The 26,310-nt window shown below is 46.6% G+C and overlaps 1 protein-coding gene across 1 annotated transcript in view; it reads left to right on the top strand.

Moving 5' to 3' along the window:
• Positions 1–26,310, top strand: part of Abtb2 (ankyrin repeat and BTB domain containing 2) — a 154,824-nt gene that overhangs the window by 95,940 nt on the left and 32,574 nt on the right. The window contains exons 2-3 of the mRNA XM_051184056.1: positions 19,660–19,806; positions 24,205–24,418. Coding sequence (XP_051040013.1) covers positions 19,660–19,806; positions 24,205–24,418 — 361 coding nt within the window. The remainder of the gene's footprint in view (positions 1–19,659; positions 19,807–24,204; positions 24,419–26,310) is intronic.

Genomic DNA, 26,310 nt, shown 5'->3' with positions numbered 1-26,310 from the left:
TAATTCCCTGTTCTCCCAGCCCCTCAAAATGAATGTAGTGATGACTAGAGAACTAACTCACATAGCATCCTGCCCCTTCTGCCTCCACCTTCTCCAGACATCACTTGTGAGCCACATGAGGGTGATGCAATCATTTGCCTGACACTACTTCATCCTCACTGTTAGTACTACTCATGAATGTTACACACTATATACTGAATACCTGGTAGATAGCTGGCCATGCAGAGGTTAGGATTCACAATTCCAAAAATCATAAAGCAGCCTGATGTATCCAGTGACCCCCCCCCAAAAAAAAAAAGTCCTCCCAGAGGCCTGCTCCTGGTCCCTCTTGTCCCTCTGTCCTCTAGGTTCAGAACTCTGGCACTTTGGGTCAGGGGGTGTGGCCAGCTGTGACTCAGGATGACACAGAGGTACTTCACAGAGCTTTACTCACAACAAGAAAGCCGAAAGCGTTGCCTATGCAGGGATGAGTCCTGATCTCATTTATAAGGGGATACTTTTCATGAGCCCAGCTACTCTCTGGAGTCCTTGGACAACCTTAGGAGGAAGGTAACCAGGAAGCAGTTACAGTAAGTAGTGAGCAGGAGGAGAGGGTCAGGGTGTCTTCCCCACTGCATTAGCTGAAGCAAGTGTGGAGCTAGGAGACAAGGTCTCCCTGTGGACCTATCACAAGACACTTCACAGGGCCCCGCCCTTCCCACACCCTTTCTGAGGCTTTGGCCTATTACAGATGTAAACACAGCCAGGACTTTAAAACCTTGGCACCATTCAGTGATAATAAAGGGTGACGAAGCTTACATGTTAGAATAAGAAAAACCATGAGGAGGCTGATGCAAAAAGAAATGAAAATGTTGCTTCAAACCATGCAGAACAGTCTGGTTTCTAAGTGCTTTAAACCACTAGGCTGTAGTGCAGCCCTTCTAGAAAGAGAGCAGTATGACTAAAGTGTGTACATCTGTCTGATCTTCCATGTCTCATGAGTGCTGGCAGGTGGGGCTTTGTGGGCAGAGGGGCTATGATGAAGGAAGCAAACTGTCACTCTTGGGTCCCCTTTTAGTGGCCAAGTCACATCCTGCTCATGGACAGGACAGATACCAGAGATTCCCTATGAATACGACTCTGGTGTTGGAGCCACACCTGTTAGCAAACTGCTCCACCGTCAGCAAATACATTCAGTTTGTCACGTGGAAACGTTAGTGAAACTGTGGGACAGGAGCGCATCCTTTGTGGATATTCTTCGTTTTGAGCTTTAAAGAGAGAACATAGCTCAGTGTGGTAGTACCTGTAATCCCAGTACTCAGAAGAATGAAATAGAAGGGTCACTGGCATTAGGGGGCCTACCTACTCTACATAACAAGACCCTGCCCCCCCAAAAAAAAGGAAGAAGGAAAAGGAAAGGGCCTTGGTTGGGGGATGGGATGAACATACACAACCTTTTCCTTCTTAGCCATTCTTGGAAAACCCAGGGCAAAAAGTCTGCGATGAGCAGCCCAGGGCTGTGATGAACAGCAATTGCTGCTATATTTTACTGTGAACCATCAGATCTATGTCCATTGACCATCTTTGTGGTGAGAAAACTGATTGTCTGAGGGAAATAAACTCTACCTGACTGCTAAGCTGCTAAGCTTCAGAGCTGTTTGGGTCTTGAGCAACCTTGATTCTCTGGGAAAGAGTCCCATTCAGAGTGAGATAGCTTCTGCCCTTTGGCTATGGGTCTCTAGTGGGCCCTTGTCAGAAGTGAGGAAAAGTGCTGTAGAGGAACTGTGGCAGCCACCTTTCAGCAGAGATGAACCCCTTCACAGAGGACTAAACCTTATACTACAGAGTAAGTCAGAGTTCCCAAGAAGGACACTTGTTCTTTTCTGGCCAGTAGCCTAGGGAAAGAATAACAAAGAGAAGCTCTGTGAAATGTTGGCTGGCTCAGCCTTGAGACTTCTGATAAGCCCTGGAGGTGGACACAAATCCAGAAGCTGGTAAAAGGCAGGGTCCCCTGCAGAGCACACCACTCCTCGCAGCTCTGGCCAGCAGATGCACTGGACCAGGTTGTATCTGGGAGCAGGTGAAATAGAAATTGGCCTCCTGGGAAGACCATAGATTCCTGGGTAGAAGTGGCCTGCCCTCTCCACAGCATGAATGTCTCAAATAAGGTCCCTTTAGCCTCCCAAATGGAAAGAGAGGGAGGTACAGAAATGTGAGTTGGATCTGGTGTGGCCAAGAAAGGAACCACCTTCTCCAAGGTTTGACATGGTCCAGAAGGGGACAGAGTCCCAGTACTTGGTCACAGCTCCATAAAGTATCTCTAAACAGCTTACTTCCCTACAACATTTAAAATAACCGACTACTTATATTTGCATTCAACTCCTCATCAACTTGAGCATCACCAAGCAAAGAATATTATTTCCCCTACAGGTAAAAGCTGCTTAAATAGTTCTATCAAAAACTTGGAAAATGGTCAGAATCCCTGAAGTTTCCAGAAACCTATTGCCTACTCTGACCTCAAAGATTCCAGAATGATTAGGGCCCAGCAAAGTGTTGATCCACAAGATGGAACTTTGCAACTGATATGAGCTGAACTGTTATATCCCCCAACTCTCCCCACTACCTCCCCCCGACACTCATGCACGCACGCACACAACACACACACACACACACACACACACACACACACACACACACACACACACACCCCCCCCTCCAATCTCTGTCTGTTTATCTCCCTTTCCTCAGCCTGCCCAACAGGCCTGATTTATCGGCATCTCAATCACTTCCGCCTTCCCTGGAGACCCCAGCCTGGCCTTGAGCCCTGAGGCTTCCCTGGGCAAATCAGTAAACAAAGGGGAGGGGTACAGAGCAAAGAGATGGGGTTCTCCTGCAGCCAGCTACCAAAGATATGTTGCTTAAAATACTGTGAGAGAAGCCCCAGAAACAAGCTCTCTGAACCCCTCAGATGAAGCCAGCACAAGTCAAAAAGACTCTAACAAAACCCATTGTTTTATATGCTAACTTAAAAAATATATTTTTAAAAGTACGTTAAATTGAGTTCTTTGTTTTCTGCCTTCACATAGGCCAGCAGTAGAAGACAAATGTGATTTCTCTTAATATCTACAAGAGCAAAGGAAGGAGAAAATTTCCATATTTCTCAGCTATTTCAGAATGCACATTTTGCTTTTCAAATGAATAGACTGTTCCCGATGACCTCTTCTTTCAAGGGGAAAAAATTCCCTGTTACTGTTCTTATGCCTGCCTGTCACTTTCTAGCCTATCTCTTTGTCCATGTTTAATCTTTTCTCCTCGGAAAGATCTTCAGGGACTTCCTGTAGGCCTCTTCCCACTCTTCACAGAGCTGTCCCCAGCCGCCCTACAGGGAGGTCTGCCCATCCCCACCTGTCTGTCTTAGTCTGGTAGTCAGCCCATCTCTGGGCCTGGGTATCAGGGAAGCCCAGTTGGTCCTTGTCCTGCCAGCAGCCCTCTGAGTTTAGGGCTCTGCAACCTAGAAGCACTGTGTCCAGGAAGGACAGGCTCTCTCAGCCTTGCCAGCCTTATCTCCTTACCTGGGGGCACAAAGAGTGTTCATTTATCAAGGACTGACTCTTGTGGCTAATTAGACCCTTTAGCAAGAATTCAGCATCCTAGATCAAGAAAAGCAGGGCAGATGACAATTAGTGATGGATTGCTGTAGCTGCCTCCTAAAAGTGGCATCAGCAGGACCCCTGCTTTGTGGCTAAGAAACAAGGGCATCCCTCTCAGGCCTGGATAGACAAATCCTCTTAGGACTGGGTGGGAGGTGTCTTTTGATCTCCCCATTCCTTCCCCTTCTTTATGACTCCTCAAACAAAAGCTAATTCATCAAGTACTTGGGATAAAGTAGGCTACTATGTACTGCTTTATTGAACTCTTGCTCTGTATCAGCATCGGGGTTAAGGCTTTATATTATTTGAGCATAGCGACAGGATAGTAGCCTCACCCATTTTACAGATGAAGGAACCAGGCTAGAGATTTGGGGTAGTGGTCAGATAGCTAACTGGTGGTGTTCAGCTATTTATTGAGCCTCTGTTCAGGTAGTCCTTGTCAAGAGGCAGTTGCATTCTTGGTTTGGGGGAGGGAGAAGCTAACTAATACAGAAATTTCCAAGTGCCTCTGTGAAGCCAGAGCAGAACCAGGATTCCCAGAACCTCTGAGGCCAGCAGAAGCAGGAAACAGTGGGGAGAATCTCAGTGAGCAATTAGTCACCTGAATATCCCTGAGGCTCACCACTGCCTGGTAGCCACCCATACATATTCCTCGGCACTGTGCACAGGCACAATGAGAGGCAGAGTTGTAGCTGGCATTTGAGAGGTTCCTAGAAAGTTGAACACCCAGCACTGGTACGATTGCCTTTCTCCTCCAAGGGACAGAACCAGCCATGGTACCACCCTTGCCCAGCCTCAGATGTAGTGTTTAGTTTTGTTAACAGTGAAAGTAATCCAGGACTCTCTAGATGGGGAAGTCCTGGGTAATTTACCAAGACTCTGAGGTTCTGGTTAAAGCCTCTACTCCCAGAAGGCCAGGGAGGGAACCCAGTTTTCTGGTATCTATAGTACCAGGTTCCTGTTTGAGTAGCCAGCTCCTCCCTCACCTTGCCTCTCTTTAGTACCAGGTGCCTGCTTGAGTACCCAGCCCCTCCCTCACCTTGCCTCACTGAGTCAGTCAGCTGTCAGCTGGCTCAGCCAAGGTGTCCACAAATAGCTTCTTTATGTGATCTCACCGGAAACTCATCTGAGTGACTCATGATTCCCTTTGAGTGCTTGCCTCCTTGGGGAGGGTGGGAAATACACTACCTCTGCCCCTACTTTAGTAGGGGAGGAGCCAGGAGCAGGGAAAATCCCTTACTGAGCCACAGAGGACTTTAAACTATAGAAAGATTGCCAAATATGTAATAAGGTTTGTAATGAAAGTAAGAGAGAAAGAGACTCTTGGGCTGTAGAAATGGCTCAGCGGTTAAAAGGGCTCGCTGCTTTTGCAGGGGACCCAGGTTCAGTTCCTAACAACCACATCAGCCAACTCATGGTTGCCTATAACTGCAGTTCTGGGGACTCTGAAGTCTTTCACTCCCATGGACCCTCAAAGGTCCCAAAAAGGCAAGAAAACGCCTTTTTTTTGTAATAAGTAAAATAAAACAATATGGTAATCAAGCATGCTAGTAGACATCTATAAGCCCAGCACTCAGAGACTAAGGTAAGAAGCTCATGAGTTGGAAAACAGCTTGAGCTACAGGATGAGACTCTCCTCCTTAAATCCACCCCCCCCAAAAAAAAACTAAACATGGTCACAAAAACTACATATGTGATCCTGTGTATGTGAAATGTCTGAAATTAATTTTGGTTTCTGGGATGAAGGGGACTTTACTATGGGACTTTACTATGATGAGTTGCAAGTTCCTTTTAGCAGTGACAAATACTTTATGAACTAGTGGTTATGATTACAACCATAGTTATACAAAAAGGTCAGTCACCAGATTGTTCCTTTGAAAGAGTGGGTTTTATGGTCTGAGTTATATTCCAGTTTTTTTAAAAATGGCCAACTGGGACTTCTGAATGCTGGGCCCATTTTCCTGTACTTGGAGTTCTGAGAATGCAAGCCTATGCTTACAAGCTGTGTTGTATCCTGCAGGTTGTTCAGCGCTTTGGGGTGTCAGTTCTCTAACTAACAGTTTGCTATGACCATGGTTCTCAGGTCCTGTCCTCCTCCATGGTAGACAGTATGCACTCTGTAGGGAAACCACGTTGTCATTTGTTTGAGGGTGCTTGGTTCTGGTTTCCTTCCTCCCTATAAAAGGATACCATGTGTGAGGGAGGGAGGGGTCCAGAATTGGAGTAGGATGGCCCATCTTTCCTGACTGATTCCAGTGTTTATTGGTAACAGGACAAGTGAAACAGATAGTGATGACTTCTAAAACTTGTTACAGAAATGTCACCAGGTATCACAGGTATTTTGTTTTTCAGCCAGAGCCTTTCTTCCCTGCCCCCACCACTTGTTTTCAAGGCAAAATAATAAAGGAGTGAGGGTGGGCTCTGCAGTCAGCCAGCAGGGTTGTTGTATAGCCACCCACACCAGCCACAACAGTGTGGTCACCGTATACTGGCACATCGGCACTTGGATCTCCAGGGCCATCTTTGGCTCAGGATCAGAGCTGGGGGACCAGAATGTCAAGTCTGTCTGTTTCCTTTCTATGATGAAGCAATCTCACTCTGTCCTCCAGTGTCTACCTTCCTGTGGGCCACCTCACAATAGCCATGCCATCCCAAGAGTCTGGAGCCTTCCCTTCCCTGTAATTTCACCTGAATCCCATTATTCTGGTTCACTTTCCTATTGAGAGTATTTCAATTCTTCCCCCCCCCCTTCCAGCTATCCTTATTTGGAGGGGGCGGGTGGGGATTACCACAACATGTTTGTGGAGAAAAGTGGGCAGGGCCCGAGAACCATGGTCATAGCAAACTGTTAGGTAATAGAACCCTAATTTTAACATTAGAGAATTGATACCCCCAAAGCCCCGGGAGTGGGGGCCACCAGCAAGGGTTGCAGATAGGAAAAACACCCCTGGAAAGAGGTCAGTGCTCAAAGTGCCAGAGAGTGCAGGCAGGCAGTACCTGAGCTGCGGAACAGTCATGGTGAAGGTGCAGAACTGAAGGGCTTCACATCTGGATCTAGGAGGCAAAGGCCCATTAACACTTATTTGGGGTTGCTCTGTCTTCCTATAAAACCCCAGAGTACCATGGAAATCATGATGGAGGCCAGGGCAGGCTTGACTGGAATAGCACAACAGAACTGCAGGCAGCCCAACACTCTGTGATCCTAGCAGCAGACCAGGACCAGAAGTTCCATTCACAGGAGGCTCATGCTATCATCCTAGAATTATACACCAGCACATCTGGACAGCCCTCCTCACACAAGGATTACATACCTGGAAGCCACAGACACACACACACACACACACACACACACACTCACACTCACTTCATCATCCATCAGAACATAAGAACACACACACACACACACACACACACACACACACACACACACACAGGTCCAATTCCCAGCACCCATATGGCAACTCACATCCGTATGTAACTCCAGGGGATCTGACACCTTCACACCAATGCATGTAAAATGAATTAAAAAAAAAAAAAAAAAAAAAAAAACACATTCCATCTCCTCACCCCATGTAGCCCCTTGACTTAACCTGCAGGTGGTGCTCTACCTACAGCCCGCCCATTTGCTCCCTCCAATGTACTCAGTGAGGAAAAAAAAAGTTTCCATTTGAAAACAAACAAAAAAAGAAGTAATAAGCTAAGGAGGGTAGAAGGAGGATTCCATATTGTGAGAATTCCTCCCTGGGTAGATGTAAATGAATGAAACAATATCTACTTCTTTATAAGGCCCCAAACAAATCAAAGTACAGTTCCCCAGTAGTTCACCCTGGGAACCATTGATTACTTACAGATCATGGAGGAGTACAGGAGGAAGGGGCATGAGTATATTGGTTACTTTTCTATTACTATGATTAAAACACCTTGACCAAGGCAACTTAGAGAAGAAAGGTTTTATTTGGGGTTATGATTCCAGAGAGATGGCAGTTATGGGGGGGTGGAAGCAGCAGGCAGTCACGGTGGCTGGAGCAGAGCTGAGGGCTCACATCTTAAACTGCAAGAAGGAAGCCCGGAGAGTGAACCAAGAGTGGCCCAAGCCTTTTAAACTCCCAAAGCCAGTCCCCAGTGACATATTTCCCCCTGCAAGGCCACACCTCCTAAATTACTGAGACAGCACCACCACTGGGGAACAATTAGTCAAATACCCAAGACTATGGGGGACATGTAATTCCAACTATCACAGTGAGTGACCCCAAGGCAGCTACACTGGAAAGTCTTCACCTGCATAGATGATGGCTCCCCAGTGGCTGCATGCATAGATGGAGCCAGCCCTCCCTTAGTCTTCCCTAGCCCATACACTCTAGCCCTTCCCTAAGACCTGAAATCACATAGTTAGGGCAGAATTGCATACACATGACTAGGGAAGTGGTTACATACTTGGGTAGGGGCCCAGCAACCCCCCACCACCACTCTCTCCTTCTGTGAGGGAATGTCAGCGGTCCACAGGCCCAATCTATGACCAGTCATGATTGCCATTTGCAAGCAGGTACATTAGACCTGATGAAGATGGTATCTATTTGCCCAGAGGACCATACTCCACAAGACATACAGAGTCGGGTTCCTTCCTTAGGTTGTCTCACTGAAAGGCAGGGAAGCCACAGCGAGCCCTGTGAAGGGTTTGTAAGCTGCCTTTGCTTTGGTAGGATGCCAGTTCTGCTCCAGCTGGGAGGCGCTGACTCACTGTCTCCATTCGGTTCTCTTCAGTGTTGGTGGGCAGACCATAGGCAGACTCACAAGCTCACTCTCCGCTCATCCATGTGTGTTTATGACCCCACAGGGAGCAGCTTTTTAATGAACCTAATGTGAGGCTGCAAATAGAAGCTTGTAAAACTGACAGCAAGGGGCTTCAGGCCAAAGACCAAAGTTGTAGCTGAAGTACACATGATTACTCTCACTCTGTAGTCAGACCAGAATACATCTGTGCCAGGACAGTGGGACAGGACAAAGGCCCGTCCTTCCAAGAGGGCTGCCTCCAGGCTCTCTTTTCCCCCAAAATGAGCCTTTCCATGCAGGTTGTGTGTGCAGAGTATCCAAGTCCTGGCTTCCCCATAAGATGGGACTCCCTGAGTTGCAGGTCTTTGTGCATGATGCATGGTCAAGGCTAGGAGCCTGTGCAGCTGATGTCCCCAGGGGCCAACCTTTAGCCCTAAGAATCCTTATGAGGGAGCAAGTCATCATAGTCCTGTGTGTCAATACAAAATCATAAGGGTTCTTGAAAATAACAGGATTGGGGATGGTTTCAGAAATGATGCCAAAACCATAATCCATGTGAAAGAAAAGTAAGCTACAGTCAGTGAAGTGACTGTCGTACAACCATGAGGACCTGAGTTGGCTCCACAGTAAAACTCTAGCACCATAGTACACATCTGTAACCCAGCGCCGGGACACAGAGACAGGAGGATCCTTGGAGTCATTGGCCACCAGCATAGCCATTCAGTGAGCACCTGGTTCATTGAGAGATACCAGCTCAAAATAAATATAGTAGAAAATGAAGACCCAATTTTTTTGTTTGTTATCTTGTTTTTCAAGATAGGGTTTCTCTGTAGCATTGGAACCTGTCCTGGAACTTGCTTTGTAAACCAGGCTGGCCTTGAACTCGAAGAAATCACAATCTGCCTGTCTCTGCCTCCCAAGTGTTGAGATTAAAGGTGTGAACCCAATTTTAAAAATGGGTCAGAACCCAATTTTAAAAATGGGGATATGGCTCAGTAGTAGAGTGCATGGCATGTGCCTTGGGCTCAATCTCCAGTACTTAAAAAAAAAAATCAATTAAAATGGACCAAAGAATTTATCAGATACTTTACTCAAGAAGATCTATGGTGTCAGGTAAATGTATGCCAAGATGCAGCATATCAATTACTGAGAAATGCTAAAGCAGCAACAAGATACTACCTCACACCTGTTGGAGTGGCCAGAATCCAGAGACCTGACACACCGAATGCTGTGAGGACCCCGTGCACTGCTGGTGGGAGTGCACAGTGGCACAGTGAGAATTTCCTTACAAACTAAATATATGCCCAGCAGACAGATGAGTGACTACACGCCTTGGTATTTCCCCAAAGAGATAGAAAACTTCCTCCCACACAGAAATCTGCTCACGGATGTTTGTAGACACTTTCTCCACAATTGCTGAAACATGAAAGCAGTGAAGTGGCTGAGTGAGTAAACAAATTATGGTACATGTAGTCAGATGAAATACTATACTATTCATAGCTAAGAAGAGAGGGCCTAGCCATCCATGAAGTACGTGGCGGGAACTGAAATGAACCAGATGTGATGTCACACACCACTGATCCCAGCACTTGAGAGGAAGAGGAAGGAGGGTTGAAAGTTCTTGGCCAGCCTGGGAGATGGTTCAGCTGTGAAGCATCTGTCATGCAGGCATGAGGACCAGAGTTCAGATCCTCAGAACTCCTGGAAATGCCTGGTGAGTGCAGCAGCCCCCGGTTGTCTCAGTCTTGGAAGGCAGAGATAAGGAATCCCACAGCCAGCTGGTCTGAAACATCTGATTCTTCCTCTATAGCAGCTGAGATGTCGCCACTCCTGGAGGCCTGTCTTAACCATCACACCTGAGTACTTTGGCTCAGCGCTTGTTTCCCTCCTGTGGGGACTCTATCTATGCAGCCCTCTGGGCACCACACTGCCTTAGCAGAGTTACCATCTGCATTCCTTCACTAGGCATGCTCCTGGGGGCAGAGGACTTGCTCTCTTCACCTTTATGTTGGTTCCTAGAACACAACTGTTTCTGCCAGGGCAGATGATCACCAGCAATTTTGAGTATATGAAGGAAGGAAGGAAGGATATATGACCCAATTGTTATGCATAGAATGTGATTATTTATAAATAAGAATTGTTATGGTCTATAAAAAAACAAACAAAAACAGAATAGTGTGGCCCTTCCTCCCAATGATGTTAATCTTACTGGCTTTTGAAATTATTGAAACCATTCATTAAAAAAAAAAAAAACATTCCCACTTAGTAAACATTATGTATGAGACCTTTCACTACATGCTTAGCTATACAATCTCTTTCAATTCTCAATGAATCTTACAACTTAGGTGCTATTATTAGGCTTGGTGTACTGCTGAACAGATTGAGGTTCAGAAAGATGAAGTAACTACTTCAGAGTTGCACAGCTAGTAAGTGGCCAGGCTGGGCTCAGAACCCTTATATCTGTGACTCATGCTTCCAAATTACTGGGGAATGGAGCCATCAAACTCCTTTGGAAATGGAAGCAAAGCTGACAGCAGCAGGTGTGTTTTCTAAGCAGGACTCCAGTGTACGACATCCCTGACTAACACATTCATGTTCTATTAATAACTCCCTTGGCCATCTGCCCTGGACCTTGTGATAATTGCCCTTTTTCACTCCCCCAAGGAATGAACGATTTGTACTTATTCCCAGTGCTCAGCACTTTTCATCCTTCCCTTCCTGGACCAGCTGACCCTGGAGGCCTCACACACACCTCTCTTAGGTCTGACAGCACCACTCCCCTCTTAGGGTCCAGGACTAACTTTCTGCAAGTGTGTGGGAAGTCTGTCTGTCTACAGGGCTGTAGCCAGGATCCTTTCCCACAGCTGCAAGCCTGGCTGAGTGATGTAAGAATTGTTCCAGATCTTGTGTTCAGATCCCAGTGCACTGCAACTTGCACAGGCCACATAGGAGGGCCAGCCACTGTGTGGCTGTGAATGATACAGCAGTTCAGATTCAACAGTTTCCTGTGGGAAACAAGCTCTGAGCCAAAGTACTCAAGTGTGGTAGTTAAGGAAGGCTTCCTGGAGGTGGCAACATCTCAGCAGCAGGCAAAGGCTAAGGATGAGGCATTCAGGTGAATCTCCTCCCTTCCAGCTGAGTGACATGGAGTTGACTCCCTTTGACCCTTTTCCGAGGAGGGGAGGCACGTGCCTCATCTTGACTGCCTTTTCCCTCTGCAAACCTCAACATTTGTGCTAATATTGGGTTTGTCTAAAAACACCTTGAATATTGGAGGTTGGGGGGGGGAATCTAAAATTCTGCTATGCAAAAACAACGGTCTTTAATATCCAATGACTTCGATTCTAGACTCTACAGCCAACTCTAAAGAGTGGAGGGGGTTTATGGTTGTGGCTTGTTTCATTTTTTTTTCCCTAAGAAAGAAATTATCTTTGCCTTCTACAAATTTTCACATAGAGTGAGATGTGCTCCCAATCATTTTGTTCATGTAAATGTATCATCAGTGCATATGTCAAGTAGTCCTATTTGAAGAAGCTAAGAAAAACAGCCCTTCTATTCACAATTGCTGAGAGAGATTAGAAAGGTGAAAAGAGTAGTTGAAACCTGTCTCCCCAAAGAATGTGCAACAGCAGGTAGATTCTCAGCCACTGAAGAATGACACATCCAAGAAGGTAAGGGCAAAAACTGTATTGTGAGCTACTATTTCCCCAGTGCTATAAAATCTTGAGGAATTGATGAGCATGGTGTACTCAGGAGGCAAAGGCAGGTGGATCCCTGAGTTCGAGACTAACCTGGTCTACAAAGCAAGTTCCAGGACAGCCAGAGGTACACTGAGAAACCCTGTCTGAAAACAAAACAAAACAAAATCTTAAGGAACTAACTTTGAATTTTTTTACTACTACAAATGATATCCTCTTCTACAGTTCAGACAGATTTTGTTTCATCCTGTTGTACAAAGTCATTAACCAATAGGGATACTTCATAATACACACTCTATATTAATGTGTTAATGTGTTCCTATTAACTACTTTGACAAATGTGGTGTCCAATATTTATTAGACAATATTTCAAGCACTTGGCTTACAACATTTGGGTGGTTTGGTTTGGTTTTGGACAGGGTCTCACTTGGTATCCCTGGCTGGCCTAGAACTCACCATGTAGACTTGAAACTCTCAGAGATCCTCCTGTGCGTGCCCTTTGATTTTTGTGTGCTTATTTTTGGTTTTGAGACAATAAGTTGCTCCACTGGCCTGAACTCTACGTAACAGAGGCTAGCCTGAAACTCCCAGCCTTCTACCTCTGCCACCGAAGTGCAGCGGTGACAGGTGTGTATACTACACCCAGCTTCCTGTGTGTCTTTTGAATGTGTTGTTTATAAAAGTAGCTCGCAGAAATCAGTGTGCTTTCCTTCTGTGGCTCAAGGACAGAATGTGGCAAAGTACCATGGTCGTGGGGTGAACGTTCCTTTTTAAGAGGGGGGGGACATTTTAAGCCTCGTACTTCTTGGGTCACTCAAGTTCTTGCTGTATTACACAAATCCTTTGGAGCAAGGCCACCTAGAATCTCTTAAAAAGTATTCAAAGTAACACAGAACCCTTTTCCACAGGAAAAAGCTCAGTAGTTCGTGGTTGATTTTCTGCCCCCAGCTGTCTGTGTTGCAATCCTTGCTGTTTTTCCACAGTTTACCTGTTGCTTTAATTTTCTGAATTTGAATTTGTCTACATGCTCAAGCAGCTTTCATTTACTCTCTTGCAAAGCCAACATCAGTGGAGCAGTTGCATTTGAACTGAGTTTGTGCTTCAGACTTGAGCGGCATCACATGATCTATGCTGGCTGGTTTCCTCATGAGCATCCAGTGTGTTTTCTGTGACCAAACTGATGTCTGTTGGAATGGGTGGGTGTCAGAATGCTCTCAGGGGACTCTGAATCATGAGCACTGATTTGTGGGGAGGTCCAGTGTACTGTTGGCCCTTTCCACGTCTCCAGATCCTTGCCCTGTCTAGGGCTTCTCTGAGAGGCTGAGGGAGAAAGGAACAGCCACATCACCAGTTCCACAAGTGAGAACAGGATATCAGGGCTTCCAGCCCCTAACTGGGTGAGGCTGGCTTTTGACTGCCCTTTTTCTAAGGAAAGACGGAGTGGCTAACGCCTCTGTGTCTTACTTCACCAGCCTTTGATCTTGCTCCTTGGCCACTTGGGCCATTGTACACACACACACACACACACACACACACACACACACACACACACACACACACACAAAACCTCACAGGAAGACCACATTCTGGTAATTTAGCTAGAACAAGGTATTAGCCAGAAGGTGATTATTATTTGGTTTTAATTTCCTGCCCTTAAAAGGGAAAGCGGGGAGTAGTGAGATGGTTCTGTGGGCAAAGCTCTTGCCTCCAAGTCTGGCAACCTGCACCACCTTGAGTTCCGCCCCTGAGGCACCTGTGGTAGAAGGAGAGAACCCACACATCCTTTGACCTCTTTGTGCACATGTGTATTGGGGGGTAGATCCACACTCACACCCACACTTAACACATACATACACAAAATGAATAAATTTAATAAAACAAATTTTTAAAGAGAAGAATATGAGCTATGCCTGGTGCCATAAGCCCATAATCCCAGCTCCTTTGGAGGCTGAAGCAGGAGAATTACAAGTTCAAGGCCAGCATAGGCAAGTTAGTGGTACCCTCTTGCAAAAAGTAGGTCAAGTGCAAGGGACATAGCTCAGTGACAGAGCACTTGCCTATCACTTAGGTGGTTCTGTCTCCAGTACTGAGGGGGAGAAAAAGTGGGAGTGATGGGGAGAGATGAGGGGAATTGCAGTGCTGGTGGGAGGGCAAGGGACACTGGAAGAATGTGTCCCCAGTCCTGTGCACTTCCCCTTGGAATCTGAACCTTAGTCCCTTCTAAGAGACAGTGTGGCTGCTGCTGACTTTGAATCCCACTTGGCCATTTTCTAACAAGGCCTTAGCAAAATGACCCAGCCCATGTAAACCCGAGTCCCAGGAAGAATGGGCCACTGCAGTAGTAGCTTACTGATGGATCTGTGTAGGGGCTTAAAGGCTTGTTTAACCCACCTCTGGCATAAAGTATAGAATAGGCACAAGCCTGCTGCCATTCATTAGTCACTTGTGCTCAGCAGTTGGGTCTCAGACTCAGCTTAGACATCCTGTTCCACGCGTGTGCACACACAAACACTTCTCTTTCCTTGTCTTGGAATTTTGTCCTCATTTGAACTCTTGGTTGTCACAGATCTCTGTGTGATAGATTGGCCCAGGAATTAGCTGTGCATTGGAAATGATGAGTCATTTTCACATGAATGATGGACAGTTTATCAGGCATATTTCAATCTATTTTCCAACTTGCCATTGTTGTTTTGTTCCTCTTCCCTTTGCCTCAGCACCCATGCCCTCGCATCTGAACTTAGACTGTCAGGATAAATACCATTCAAATGAAACTTTCTTAGGATCCACTGCCTTGTGCCCCATTTGAATCTGTTCAAATAATATTCCTGCCTTTGTTTCTTAGTACTTCGTCCTAAGGCGACCAATACACAACAACAGGGTGTTACATGTTCTATATAAAAACTTTTATCTCAAGCTGAACATGATGGTATAAGCTTACTAATCCCAGCATCTGGACATAGAGGCAGAAGTTCAAAGCCATCCTCAACTACATAGGGAGTTTGTAGCCAGCCTAGAATATAAGAGAACCTGTCACACACTCCCCCACCCCCACCCCCACCACCACAATGCCAAAAACCAAACTAAGGAATAGAAACACTTTTTAAAGGGGAGATGGGGAGTGGGACTGTGCAGGCTTTTTGGAAACCATTTCGTGGGGCAATACAGATTATGTTTACAGAGACTTGTACACAGAACTCCACCCAAGCTCCTCATGTTTCCTCACAAGAGCAGTAAAAGAGTAACTCTGTGTACCTGATCTTCATTTGAAGGATGTGGGGTGGGTGGTGGTCTCTGCTGTCTTGGCACACGCATGAGGGTCCCTGAACTGAGGATGGAGAAAGGGTGCTGCAGTCACAGGCCTGCAAGGAGGCTTACCCTGTAGGAGTCTACTTGCAAAGCTAGGGAGAGTGCTGGTAATGGATTGTTGATTTTGAAGGGCAGTTATGTTACAGCTGGGCTGGCTTTGGGATAAACTATCAGAAAAATCTAAACTACATTCAGTCCCCCCCATACACACACACACATAAAAACATTTTTACATTAATATTGTAATATTGCAGTACAGGGCAAGAGGTAGGGACATTTACACATACACATGCACACACATATGCACACATGTGCTGTTATGACTATGAAATGAACATAGAGAAGTCAGCAGTCTACAGTTCTATTCATTCCCAATGCTGACCATTTAGCAGGTAAGTTCTAGAATGGCAAATGTGGGGAACGGCTTAGGGGTCCACTCAAGTGCTAGAGAGGACTTGCAGTGCCTTCAGATCAGTCCTGTATTTCACATGGTATGCTGCCCTTCTGCCCCTGGCATGGCATGTGCCTGGGAGAGACCGTGCCTCTGCAAGCAGAAACCAGGGTTAATTCCCGGGTGTCGCCTACTTGTGAGGAGGCAGGTTCCCAGGCTTCAGGGTGGAGTTTCCCACCTACCTCAACTCCACCCTCTCTGGGCACTAGTGAGGAATCACCTGGGAAGAAAATGGGTTGTGCTGACATTCTGGGAGATTTGCTGGGAGTGTTGCCGCTTTACTAGCCGAATTACTCCTTGCCCCTGTGTTTCAGAGAAGGAAGGAAAGATACTGTCTAGTCTAACCTGGACAAAGGCACCTGGGTCCCTTCATAAGGCCAGTGAGGAGGCGTGGGAGAATTACAGACAAGAGCAATGGGGCCAGGGTGAGGAGCAGGGGTGGTGGCTAATTTCTGAAATGTTGAGGTGGTAAAAGCAGTAAGGCCTGGTGGCCAGTTGGTGGCACAGGAGGAGGAGAGAATGAAGAAGGATGACTCAGAGGCCTCTTGTTCAGCAGCTGAGTACTGTCAGAGAGGAAGAGTGGAGGAGGAGCAGGAGGCCACAGCTTTGGGAAAGCAGGTGTTCTAAGATTCAAGGATTGAGAGGCCATCATGAGAAACCCTGACTGGCAGAAGAGCATGGCTTCTTGTGGGCCTGTGATCCCAGTGATGGCAAGGGAGGAGTCAGAGCCAGGCAGACCCTGGGAGCTTAGGGGCCATCTACCTGGCCTGCAGGCAAAGTTAAATCCACAAAGAGAGACCCTGACTCAGACAAAAGGTGTAGAAGAGCTTGAGATATTAAAGATTGTTCTCTGACCTGCACTCATGCTGTGCACGTGTACACACACGCGCACACACACACATGCACGCACGCACATGCGCGCATGCACACACGGCAGGGGGTGGAATGAGATGTCAGACCCACAGAGAACCCTAAATAAGCAGTTCTCAACCTGTGGGTCTCAACCACTCATAGGTTGAATAACCTTTTCACAGGGTTCACCTAAGACCATCAGAAAACAGTTATTTACACTATGATTCTAGATAGTAGCAAAGTTGCTGTTACGTAGTAGAAACAAAAATAATTGTGTGGTCAGGGTCACCACAGCGTGAGGAACTGTATTAAAGGGCCATATCATTAGGAAAGTTGAGAACTTCTATGAGTGGACAAGGTGACCGAAATTAAAATACCATTTTTATTTCAGCAGCTAAAATCTCTCCAGTGATGAATTTCAAGTTCTGCTAGCCCCATTTTCAGCTTCTAGTGGCATCTATAACCAGTGTCATGCCTGCATTTTGTCACTATAAGAAGGGCGAGCATGGTACCCTATGAAGTCTGAGGGACTTAAGTGAAATAATGTGTGTGAGCTGCCCTCACAGTACCTGACAAAGAAAACTCAGTAAGGCAGCCTGTGGTAGGAGCTAGAGAGATGGCTCTGTGGGCCAGAGTCATCGTTGTGCAAGCATGCGGATCTGTGTTTGAAACCTCAGAACCATATCAAACTAGATGTGGCTGCAAGTGTACACGTGACCCAAGAGTGTCACTGGAGCTCACTGGGTTCCAGTGTAACTCCAGGTTAGGTGAGGGTGGCAGAACAAGGCGCCTGGGTGGCTTCCTCTGACCTATGAGTGTGTAAGGCCACTCAAACCTCTGTCCTGTGTCATGCACCATATATCCTGCACACACATTCTACATGCACAAAAAATTTTCAAGTCAGTTTTAATCCTGCTGTTTAATCCAGTTGTTTTCCTTGCTGGAAGAATAAATTATAAAACAGATAGGGAACAGTCTCTTAAAAGCTGTGATCCTGATTATTATTAATAACAGGTTAATAATTACTTTTGCCATAGTATTAAGTGAAAGCCCCTTTGGTTGGCTGACATCTGACAAAATAGGAAGTTACTATCGGAGTTGCCTGTTCCTGTTAACCAGATCTTGTGACATAATGTTTCTCACTGGGAATCCTTTGACATGTCAGCTGAATTTCCTATGCCCTTGCCTTAGGACTGCAAATGTGATCCACATGTCCCCAGTGTTGTTTCTTCAGTGAAAAGGGAAAGAGGAGGAGGTAGTGGAAGTACTAGGGCTGCCACGGGAGCCCCGCCCCGCCCCGCCCCGCCCCGCCCCGCCGGGGCTGTGGGGCTGAGGCTCGCATTTGAATGGCTTTCTCTTCTTTTGTTTAACTCATCTTAATGCTCAGAGCCAACTTGTCCTAATGTGTTTGGTGACTCAGCTGTTAGAATTTCTGCTTTAGGGAACAGGAGCCTGGCAAGGTTCAAGAGTGACCCAGCCATATGCTCTTTCTCCTCCCCTGGAAATAAATATTTGAGCAAGTGCTTTTGTCCAGGCTGTGTGGAGCCAAACCCTAGCTGTGATGGGGGTAAGGGGCATAGAGGGGCTAGCCTCAGACACTCTGGTACCAAGGAAGATGGATAGACAGAACTGTCACTGCACCTGCAGGATGATCCAGAGAAACACAGCCGGTGGGGGGGGGGGGGACAGGCCAGAGGAAGACTACCCATGTACCTTTGTCCCACAAGAGAGAAATGCCACAGGCTCAGGGGAAAGCATACTTGAGTAAAAGGGCCTAGCGTTGCCCAGCTATGTTCTTACACATATGAGTCACTGAACAGGGGTAGCATGAACTTTGATGGTATATTCATTAGGGGGTCAAGTGTAAACATTCTAGAACCATTTCAACTGCATCTGAATCCTGCCTGAGAGTTATTTATGTTCTCCCACCATTGGCTCTAGTTAACAGAGAGACCAAGTAGCCTACCTAAGATCACATGGCTAATCACATGTCAGCCAGTGTTTATGAACTCCAGAGGCCTATCCTGTCCACTCTCTACTGCTGCATATCCTTGTCAGATCCCTGCATGCCAAAGAGGGGACTCTAACTCTGTCTTACCCCAGTTAGAACTCTCTAGTTTTCTCAAGAAATTTTAGACACCTTTGGTTCCCCATCCCCCACCAGGTACTGTCCTTTAAAAACAAAAACAAAAAAATACAATATATAAATAAGCAAATGCTAGACAGAAGTTTGAAGAGTCCATCAGAGCCGCAATGGCTCCCAGAATCCCTGCCCCAGGCTCTGAGTGCGGTGAGCATCTCTGTGCCACAGGTTCTGTATTTCTGGTTCATGCTAGAGAGCCACACAGTGAGCTGGGTACATTTACAAGCTGGCATCCCCTGGGATGGATTCTGAGTCTCTCTTCCCTGTTGCTGAAGTGCTAATGAGAAACACTAATTGGACTTGGCTGGGGACTGGGACAGTCCTCTTCATAAAACAGGGAGGGCGGTATCCCTTTCCAGTAGTGGCTCCCAGCCTTCTGGGCTTAAAGGAGAAATGCGCTGAGTGGAGAAGGACTCTGCAGGCAGCTGGCCTTTGAAGGAGCAGGACTATGATCATCAGTAATGAACCAGTCTAAGTGCTATAGAAGCAGAGCCAGGGCTCTATGTCACCCCAGAACCCTAAAAAGAGCACTCTGGCCCAGTCAAGCTTGCTGTAAATACTCACTGAAGGGCCCCTGAGCCTATAGGCTAGTTCCTCGGCAATTCCAAACCGTGTGTACACATGGGTAAAACCCCAGCAGAAGTGGTCCACTTCTCTCTCATTATGACCCCTGGGGCACTGGGCAGAGGAAAGACCCACATTCCCAAGGCTCGGGGGCTTGTCCTATCGGGACAGGGGAGTAGGACACAGTAGCTATGGTACAATCTGCAGAGTTCCCAGTGTGACCTCTGCATCTTGTTTCCCCCACAGGTGTGCTCTCCCTCCCTGCCTACTTCAGTCCCTACAACAGTGGATCCCTGGGTCACGATGAACGAGCTGATGCCTACGCTCAGCTGGAGCTGCGGACACTGGAGCAGTCTCTCCTGGCCACATGTGTGGGCAGCATCTCAGAGCTGAGTAAGTATGGGGCCTGGGGAGAATGTTAAAAAGAACTCAGTGACTGGGTTCCGGCACTAACTCAGACAGGCCTTCCAAAGCCCCTGTGTCCTGGCTCCAGTTCTCATCTGTGGCTTCAGCTTTATTGAGAGCACTAGCCACCACTTGTAATGTAGATATATACTCATAAGTAATTTAGTTTTCCATTCCAACTAGAAGTTGCAGTGTCACAAGGACAGGGGCTTGCTTGCTTTTGCCTACTGCTTTTCCCAGGTGCACAACGCCTGGCAATCAGTGTGAGTGAGAGCATGGGTGATAGTCCACATGCGCACTAGAAGGGATGGGTCTGTCCCACCCAGTTCATTCCTAAGGACACTGAGAAATGACATCTCCAGTGCACCTTCTGAGAGACAGCAGAACAGGCTGTGTCACACACTGCATTGCCTGGCCCCTCCCTCTGAAACCAAAGGTTCTGCTAAACTACTCTGCAGGGGAGGGGACAAAGGTGGAGGCAGCTATTTTAATCTTTGTTTCAGAGACTAAAGACCTTAATGAGGCTAGTGATACTTGGCACTGAGCTCTATGGACCTAGAAATCACCCTAGACTTTCCATGTATTAACTCTCCATGCCCAGCCGGGACCAGCCTGCCTGCTAAGTTAGGAAGACTCATTCTTGGAACAGGTCTAGCTGCATGGAGAGCTCTGGTCCTTAGGTTTTCTCTGTACCTCTGTACCCATGAAAATTTCAAAGAGAAGGGGTGAGCAGAAAACAAAGCAGTTCTCCTTAAGGGTGGCCAGATGTTTGGGGGCTTATTTTGAAGACAGTGCTATGTTCCAGACTCTCTCCTGCTGTTTTTATTTGATGGCTCATAATGAGGGTTGGAACAGCCTGCATGAAACCTGTAGCATCTCTAATCAAGTCTTTCATGGTTAGTAAGGGGTAAGGGCTTGTTTTCCCATGCCTGGTGGGTGTTTCTGGGCATGAGACCAAGGTTTCATTGAGCTTGGGATCACTTGATTCTCAAGTACAATACAGGGATGTTCCAAAGGTACCAAGCGTCCACCTGTGTAAGAGCCCAGCCCAGCCAGTTCAAGGTTCAGGAATGAGCTGTGCCAAGGGACCACAGATATCCCTGCACTCAATTACAGACTGAAACTTTGCAAAATGTACTACAAATAGGTATCTAGAAAAGTAAGACATGTAAAAAGAAAGATTTTTAAAAATTATTCTTAAATAAACACAAAATTGCCATCAAATTGCCATAGATGTCTCCCCCCCCCACCTTCTTTGTTTTCTTCTTTCCTGAGACATGGCCTCATATAGCCCAGGCTGGCTTCAGACTCTCTAGTGTAGCTGATGAACTTGAACTTCTGATCCTTCTACCTCTGTCTCCTAAGTGGGATTATGGGCATGCACTATCATGCCGTGGCTTATTCCATGCTGAAGATCGAGCCCCAGGAGTTATGCATGCTAGGCAGACACTCTACCAAATGAGCTACATCCCCAGGCCCTATGGACATCTTTTTAAAAATTCACTCTTCATTTCCAAAGTTAACCTGTGAAATGTTAACCTGTGAGCTACTAACAGGCTTATAGCCAGTACCAAGGGTGGTCTGTCCCAGCTCACAAGCTACACTTCGTGTGGTATGCTGGTGGGGGAGGTGAGGCCCCAAGTACAGTACAGTCCTGGCTAACTTCCATGCTAGCTTGCAGCTCTAACCCATCCTTGAACTTCTGGAAGCTTAGTTCCTCTTTCTCTTAATGGAAATAATTATCCCTTTCCAAGGTGGGTCTAAATATTAGATGAGATTTTTACCTGTGTTTTTTGTCTATCATAAAGCTTAAAATATAGAAAATGACAGGAGTTAAAAATCACTCAAGGAGAGGCTCCAAGGCAAGCTGTGACTTTGGCCATAGTGGGTTGTGGAGTTGCCTAAGCTTTTCTGAAAGTCCGATCTGAGTTTTCTGCAGACATTTGTCCCTTGGTCTTGGATAAAAGCTGCCCTTAGCAAGGATTTAAATTGAGGAAGCCGGCTTCCTCTCTTCTTCCTCCATGGTTTTTCTGACCCTCTGGGCCCCTGTGTCCTGTTTTTCCTTAAAGGAAAACCCAGGAGCATTTTCCCTTGCTGCCTCCAGTCTCTTGCCTGTGTTCCTGCTGGAAATGTGCTGCCAAAGGGTGTTCCATCAATAACAATAAAACAACAATAAAAATAATTAATGCTAATGACTTTTACCATGTCCAGCCTTTGGAATGATATTTCAACACAAAATCTCTTTGATGCTATCTCAGACACTTTGATTTCTCCTCCTTGTAGTCCTGTGGCTCATCAACTGTTACGACATTTAGACCTAGAGAATAAGGAGCAGGTTTCGGCTTTCTGCCACCAATTTAGCTGGTACTGGCTGCTGGAGGCACAGCCTCTTGCTGCTTTTGATGCCAGTTTCTGCCACCCAGGGGCCGCAAGGCAGGGCTGGGACCTGGCATTGCAGGACCAGATTCCTCCTCTCTTGGGAAATAGGGGCTGTGTGTGTGTGTGTATGTGTGTGTGTGTGTGTGTGAGTGTGTGTGTGTGTATATGTGTGTAAGCAGTGGTTCTTTGAGGACCTTGGGAGGCTCAGGAAAGATGGAAGAATGGTGATGACAGGATGTCAGTGATGCTGCTGTTAGCCAGCCTTCATTTTAATTCCAAAGAGGTTCACATTTATTATTTCTTTGACTCCTCAAAATTGATTGTGTGCTCGCCTCTCCATTTCACAGATGAGGAAAGTGAGAGAGACACTGATCATTACTTAGGATGTACAGACTAGAAGTAGCTGACCTTCGATCTGAAGCTGCAAGTACTAGACTCTGGAGTATGGACTCTGATCAAGTTTCTGGGTGATGATGTTTAAACCTGATTGAATAATAAACTCACCAAAGGATTTTTACAAATTAAAGGTGTCAAATCCTACCCTGGACCAAAGCAATCAAGAGTCCCCTGGACATGGCCAGTATCAGGATCTCATTGTCACCAGGCCAAGCAACTAACTATAATTTGAGGAATGAAAGAATCAGGAGGGATTCTCTGTGCCTTCTGTGTCTGTCTTGGTTGGGGATAGTACATGGAGGACTCTTTAGGTGGGGTGTTCCAATCCTGTTCATTTATCCTGGCTTGAATCCAGTCACCATCATTGTGGCTATACTGGGACTTTTTGGCAGCCAGTATACCTAAGCCAAGCCTTACCTATTGTAGTATTTGAAAATGAAATTCATGCACAAGACTGCTTCTTCATTTATTAACCAGGCATTTCTGAACACCTTGTGTATGGGAGACTCTGCAGTGCCCTGGGAATACAAAGAAATACAGAACCAGACACCCATAAGCTGAGTGATGGAGGCTGACCAGATAAAGTAATGCATTGGCTCTGCTAATTTAAACTTACATTATAGGTGTAGTTAGAACCTACTCATTGCTGCTACTCTGGAGTTAGCTGGGTTCTTGAGGCTTCCCGTGGAAAGGGCCATCTGTAAGGGACTGCTCTGATTTCAGGAAGGCTGACCTACAGGAGAGACACCCTGAGTTCTCAGGCCTGGAGAGCACACCCTGAGTTCTCATGCCTATAGAACGCAAAGGCGCCACTAGTCAGAGGTGTCTACAAGTGCTTGGGGCTGTTTCAGACCATCCTTTCTCAGCATTGTGGCCTCACACAATGATGGGACATTTCCTGTCAGGGGCTGGTGGGATGTTGAAAAGACTAAGACAGAAACACAAAACAGGATATGGGGACCTATGACCCCCACAGATTCCAGTAAGGCAGGGTATAGCCCATAGCCCAGTGAAGTTCATGGGTTTTGGAATTAACTAGTTGACTCAGCCCATATACCCTGCTATATTATAGGCTCTGTGTGACCAGAACACATGGGGTTAGGATATGTTTGGCAGGTAAGTCTCAATGCCTTCACTTAAGCATGGTGATGTACTGATCCTTAGCACTGTAAGGATTCAGTTGACTTGTATTTCTAAGGAATTGCATCCTCTGTGCATAGCTGAGTGTTCAGTAGATGGTGGTTGCCCAGGTTTCTGCGCGTGATAGCATAGGGGAGACTCCGCAGAGCCTGTGCTTGGCTGGTTCCCATGGTCAGAGAACTGAGGGAAGGCCCCTGGGGCGGTGGAGAGAGTAGAGATGTTGAAAAGGAAACCACATTAGCATAAGTTCTGGAGGAGACAGCTCTGCCAAGTGTTTGTAATTCAGCTGTTAAGGCAAGACTGGAAATGAAAGGGAAACCAAATTGCTATTGTGCAGCTAGGTGACAGTCTCCTCCTCAGCCTGTTGACTATGGGGTAAACAGTAATTATACTAAGTGAAGGAAGCTGCTGCCCTAAGAGAATGAGGGCCGAGGACTCAGACTCCGTCCTTTTCCTCCTTCCCGTCTCCAGGTGACCTGGTCTCTCGAGCCATGCATCACATGCAGGGGCGCCATCCCCTGTGCCCAGGCACCAGCCCTGCTCGCCAAGCCCGCCAGCCACCACAACCCATCACGTGGTCCCCTGATGCTCTTCACACACTCTACTACTTCCTGAGGTGTCCACAGATGGAGTCCATGGAGAACCCCAACCTGGACCCCCCAAGAATGACCCTGAACAATGAACGGTAGGTATTATTCTTGCCTAAGCTCCAAGTAGGAAATGCTGGCAAATACACATTGACCTGTGGAGTGGGCAATAAGTGTGGTGCTGGCCAATGAGTGTGAGGTGTGGCCTGGGTGCTCAGACAGATGAGAGACCCTTGAATAATGTGATCTTTCTTTTACCCAGGGCAGATGCACTATGGGGTCACTGAGGCTAGGAAGTGGGCTGTAGCCCAATGTGGAATTGGTTAGCTTACCATACACTAGCTAGGCTCTTTGAAACCCAGTTCCCTCTACAAAATGAGACATCCTTGCTGATCTGGAAGGGTGGTGTGGGGCCGAGGGAGCAACCACTTTGAGAAAAAACAGTGAGGACAATGGTAACTGTCACCTTTTTTGATGACAGTGCCACTGTTATAAGGGATCTTGGGCATATTTTGCCCTAGATGCTTGTTTCTTAGGGACCATGGCAGGTTCTTGTTGTCTCCAGGGCCCCAGCCCTTTCTAAGCTGAACATATCTACAGATTGTGGACTCCAAGGGTGACCCAATGAGGGGCTTGAGTAAGGGATGCCTGAGTAGCCATGTAAACCTGAGGACAGGGCTTCAGCTGCAGGTCCTTAGGGGCCTACATTTTTTTTTTTTAACCTTCTACCTAAAAGATTTTTTAAGAAACAATACACCAGAACTGGAGAGGTGGCTCAGTGGTTAAGAACACTGGCTGGTCTTCCAGAGGATCTGTGTTTAATTTCAAACCACATAACAATTCACAACCATCCAGAGCTCCAGTCTCAGGGGATCTGATGGTCTCTTCTTACCTCTGCTAGCACCAGGCATACATGTCACACACACACACACACACACACACACACACACACACACACACACATATATATATTTAATAAAAAAAGCCTAAAAGTGTAATGAATAAATCTTTTAAAAAATATACTGCAAACAATCTTAGCATGGTGGTACATATTGTAAATCCCAGCACTCAGGAGATAAAGGCAGGTGGAGCTCTATGAGTTCAAGGCCAGTCTGGTCTATGTAGTGAGTTATAGGGCAGCCATGGCTCTGCAGAGAGACCTGATCCCCCACCAAAACAAACAAGCAAACAAACAAACACATACACACACACACAAACAGAAAAAAACTAATGTGTATGTCTGTGTGATTGTGTGTGTGTGAGACCTGAGACCTCCCCCAGCTGCCTCTGTTGTCTTCAGGTGGCATCAGCCTGCTCCACAGCAAAGCCCCCTTCTCCAGGGCCTCTGCAGTCACACAACACACACCTAAGGTGTATTTCTATGCTCTGATTGGTTATAGCTTCCAGGAAGCATTGGTACTGCTGTGGACATATATCAGTGTTTGGAGCAGAGCTGATGCAGTGGCCGGGGTACAAATAACTGCACAGACATTCATGAACCTTGAGACCATTGTGCAAGGTTCTAATCTCATTGCTTCATTTCCTCAACTGTAAATAGAGGAGTGGGGGAAAAAAAAAAAAAAAAGACTGTGAAAAGATTCCAGGAAGGCAGCCAGTGCTCAGTGCGAATTTACTAGGTATCAGACACAATGCTGAGTACTTTATGGGTGTGTGTTCATATCTTTCACATCTACCAGGAAGGAGGCACTCATTTTATACATGAGAACATGGAGCCACAGAGACTCAATAACTAGCCAAGGCCACAGAGGCTTGCTTTTAACCACACTGTACCATTTAGCCTGTAACTGAAAGAAACATAAAATGATAGTGGCCTGGCACACACACAGGAGTAATGATAGATAGCAGCAACTGCTACCATCATTGTTACTATTACTGATACTGTTATGATGTCAGCATCATTTTATTTCCCTGGAAGGCTGAGGGAAGGCCCATCTGGGCCTGACCCAAAACAGGCTTCAGCTGGAACCCA

Source organism: Phodopus roborovskii, unplaced genomic scaffold, assembly GCF_943737965.1.
Source record: "Phodopus roborovskii unplaced genomic scaffold, PHOROB, whole genome shotgun sequence".
NCBI lineage: Eukaryota > Metazoa > Chordata > Mammalia > Rodentia > Cricetidae > Phodopus > Phodopus roborovskii.
Note: the sequence above shows the minus strand (reverse complement) of the source record. Positions and strands in the feature narration are given on the sequence as shown.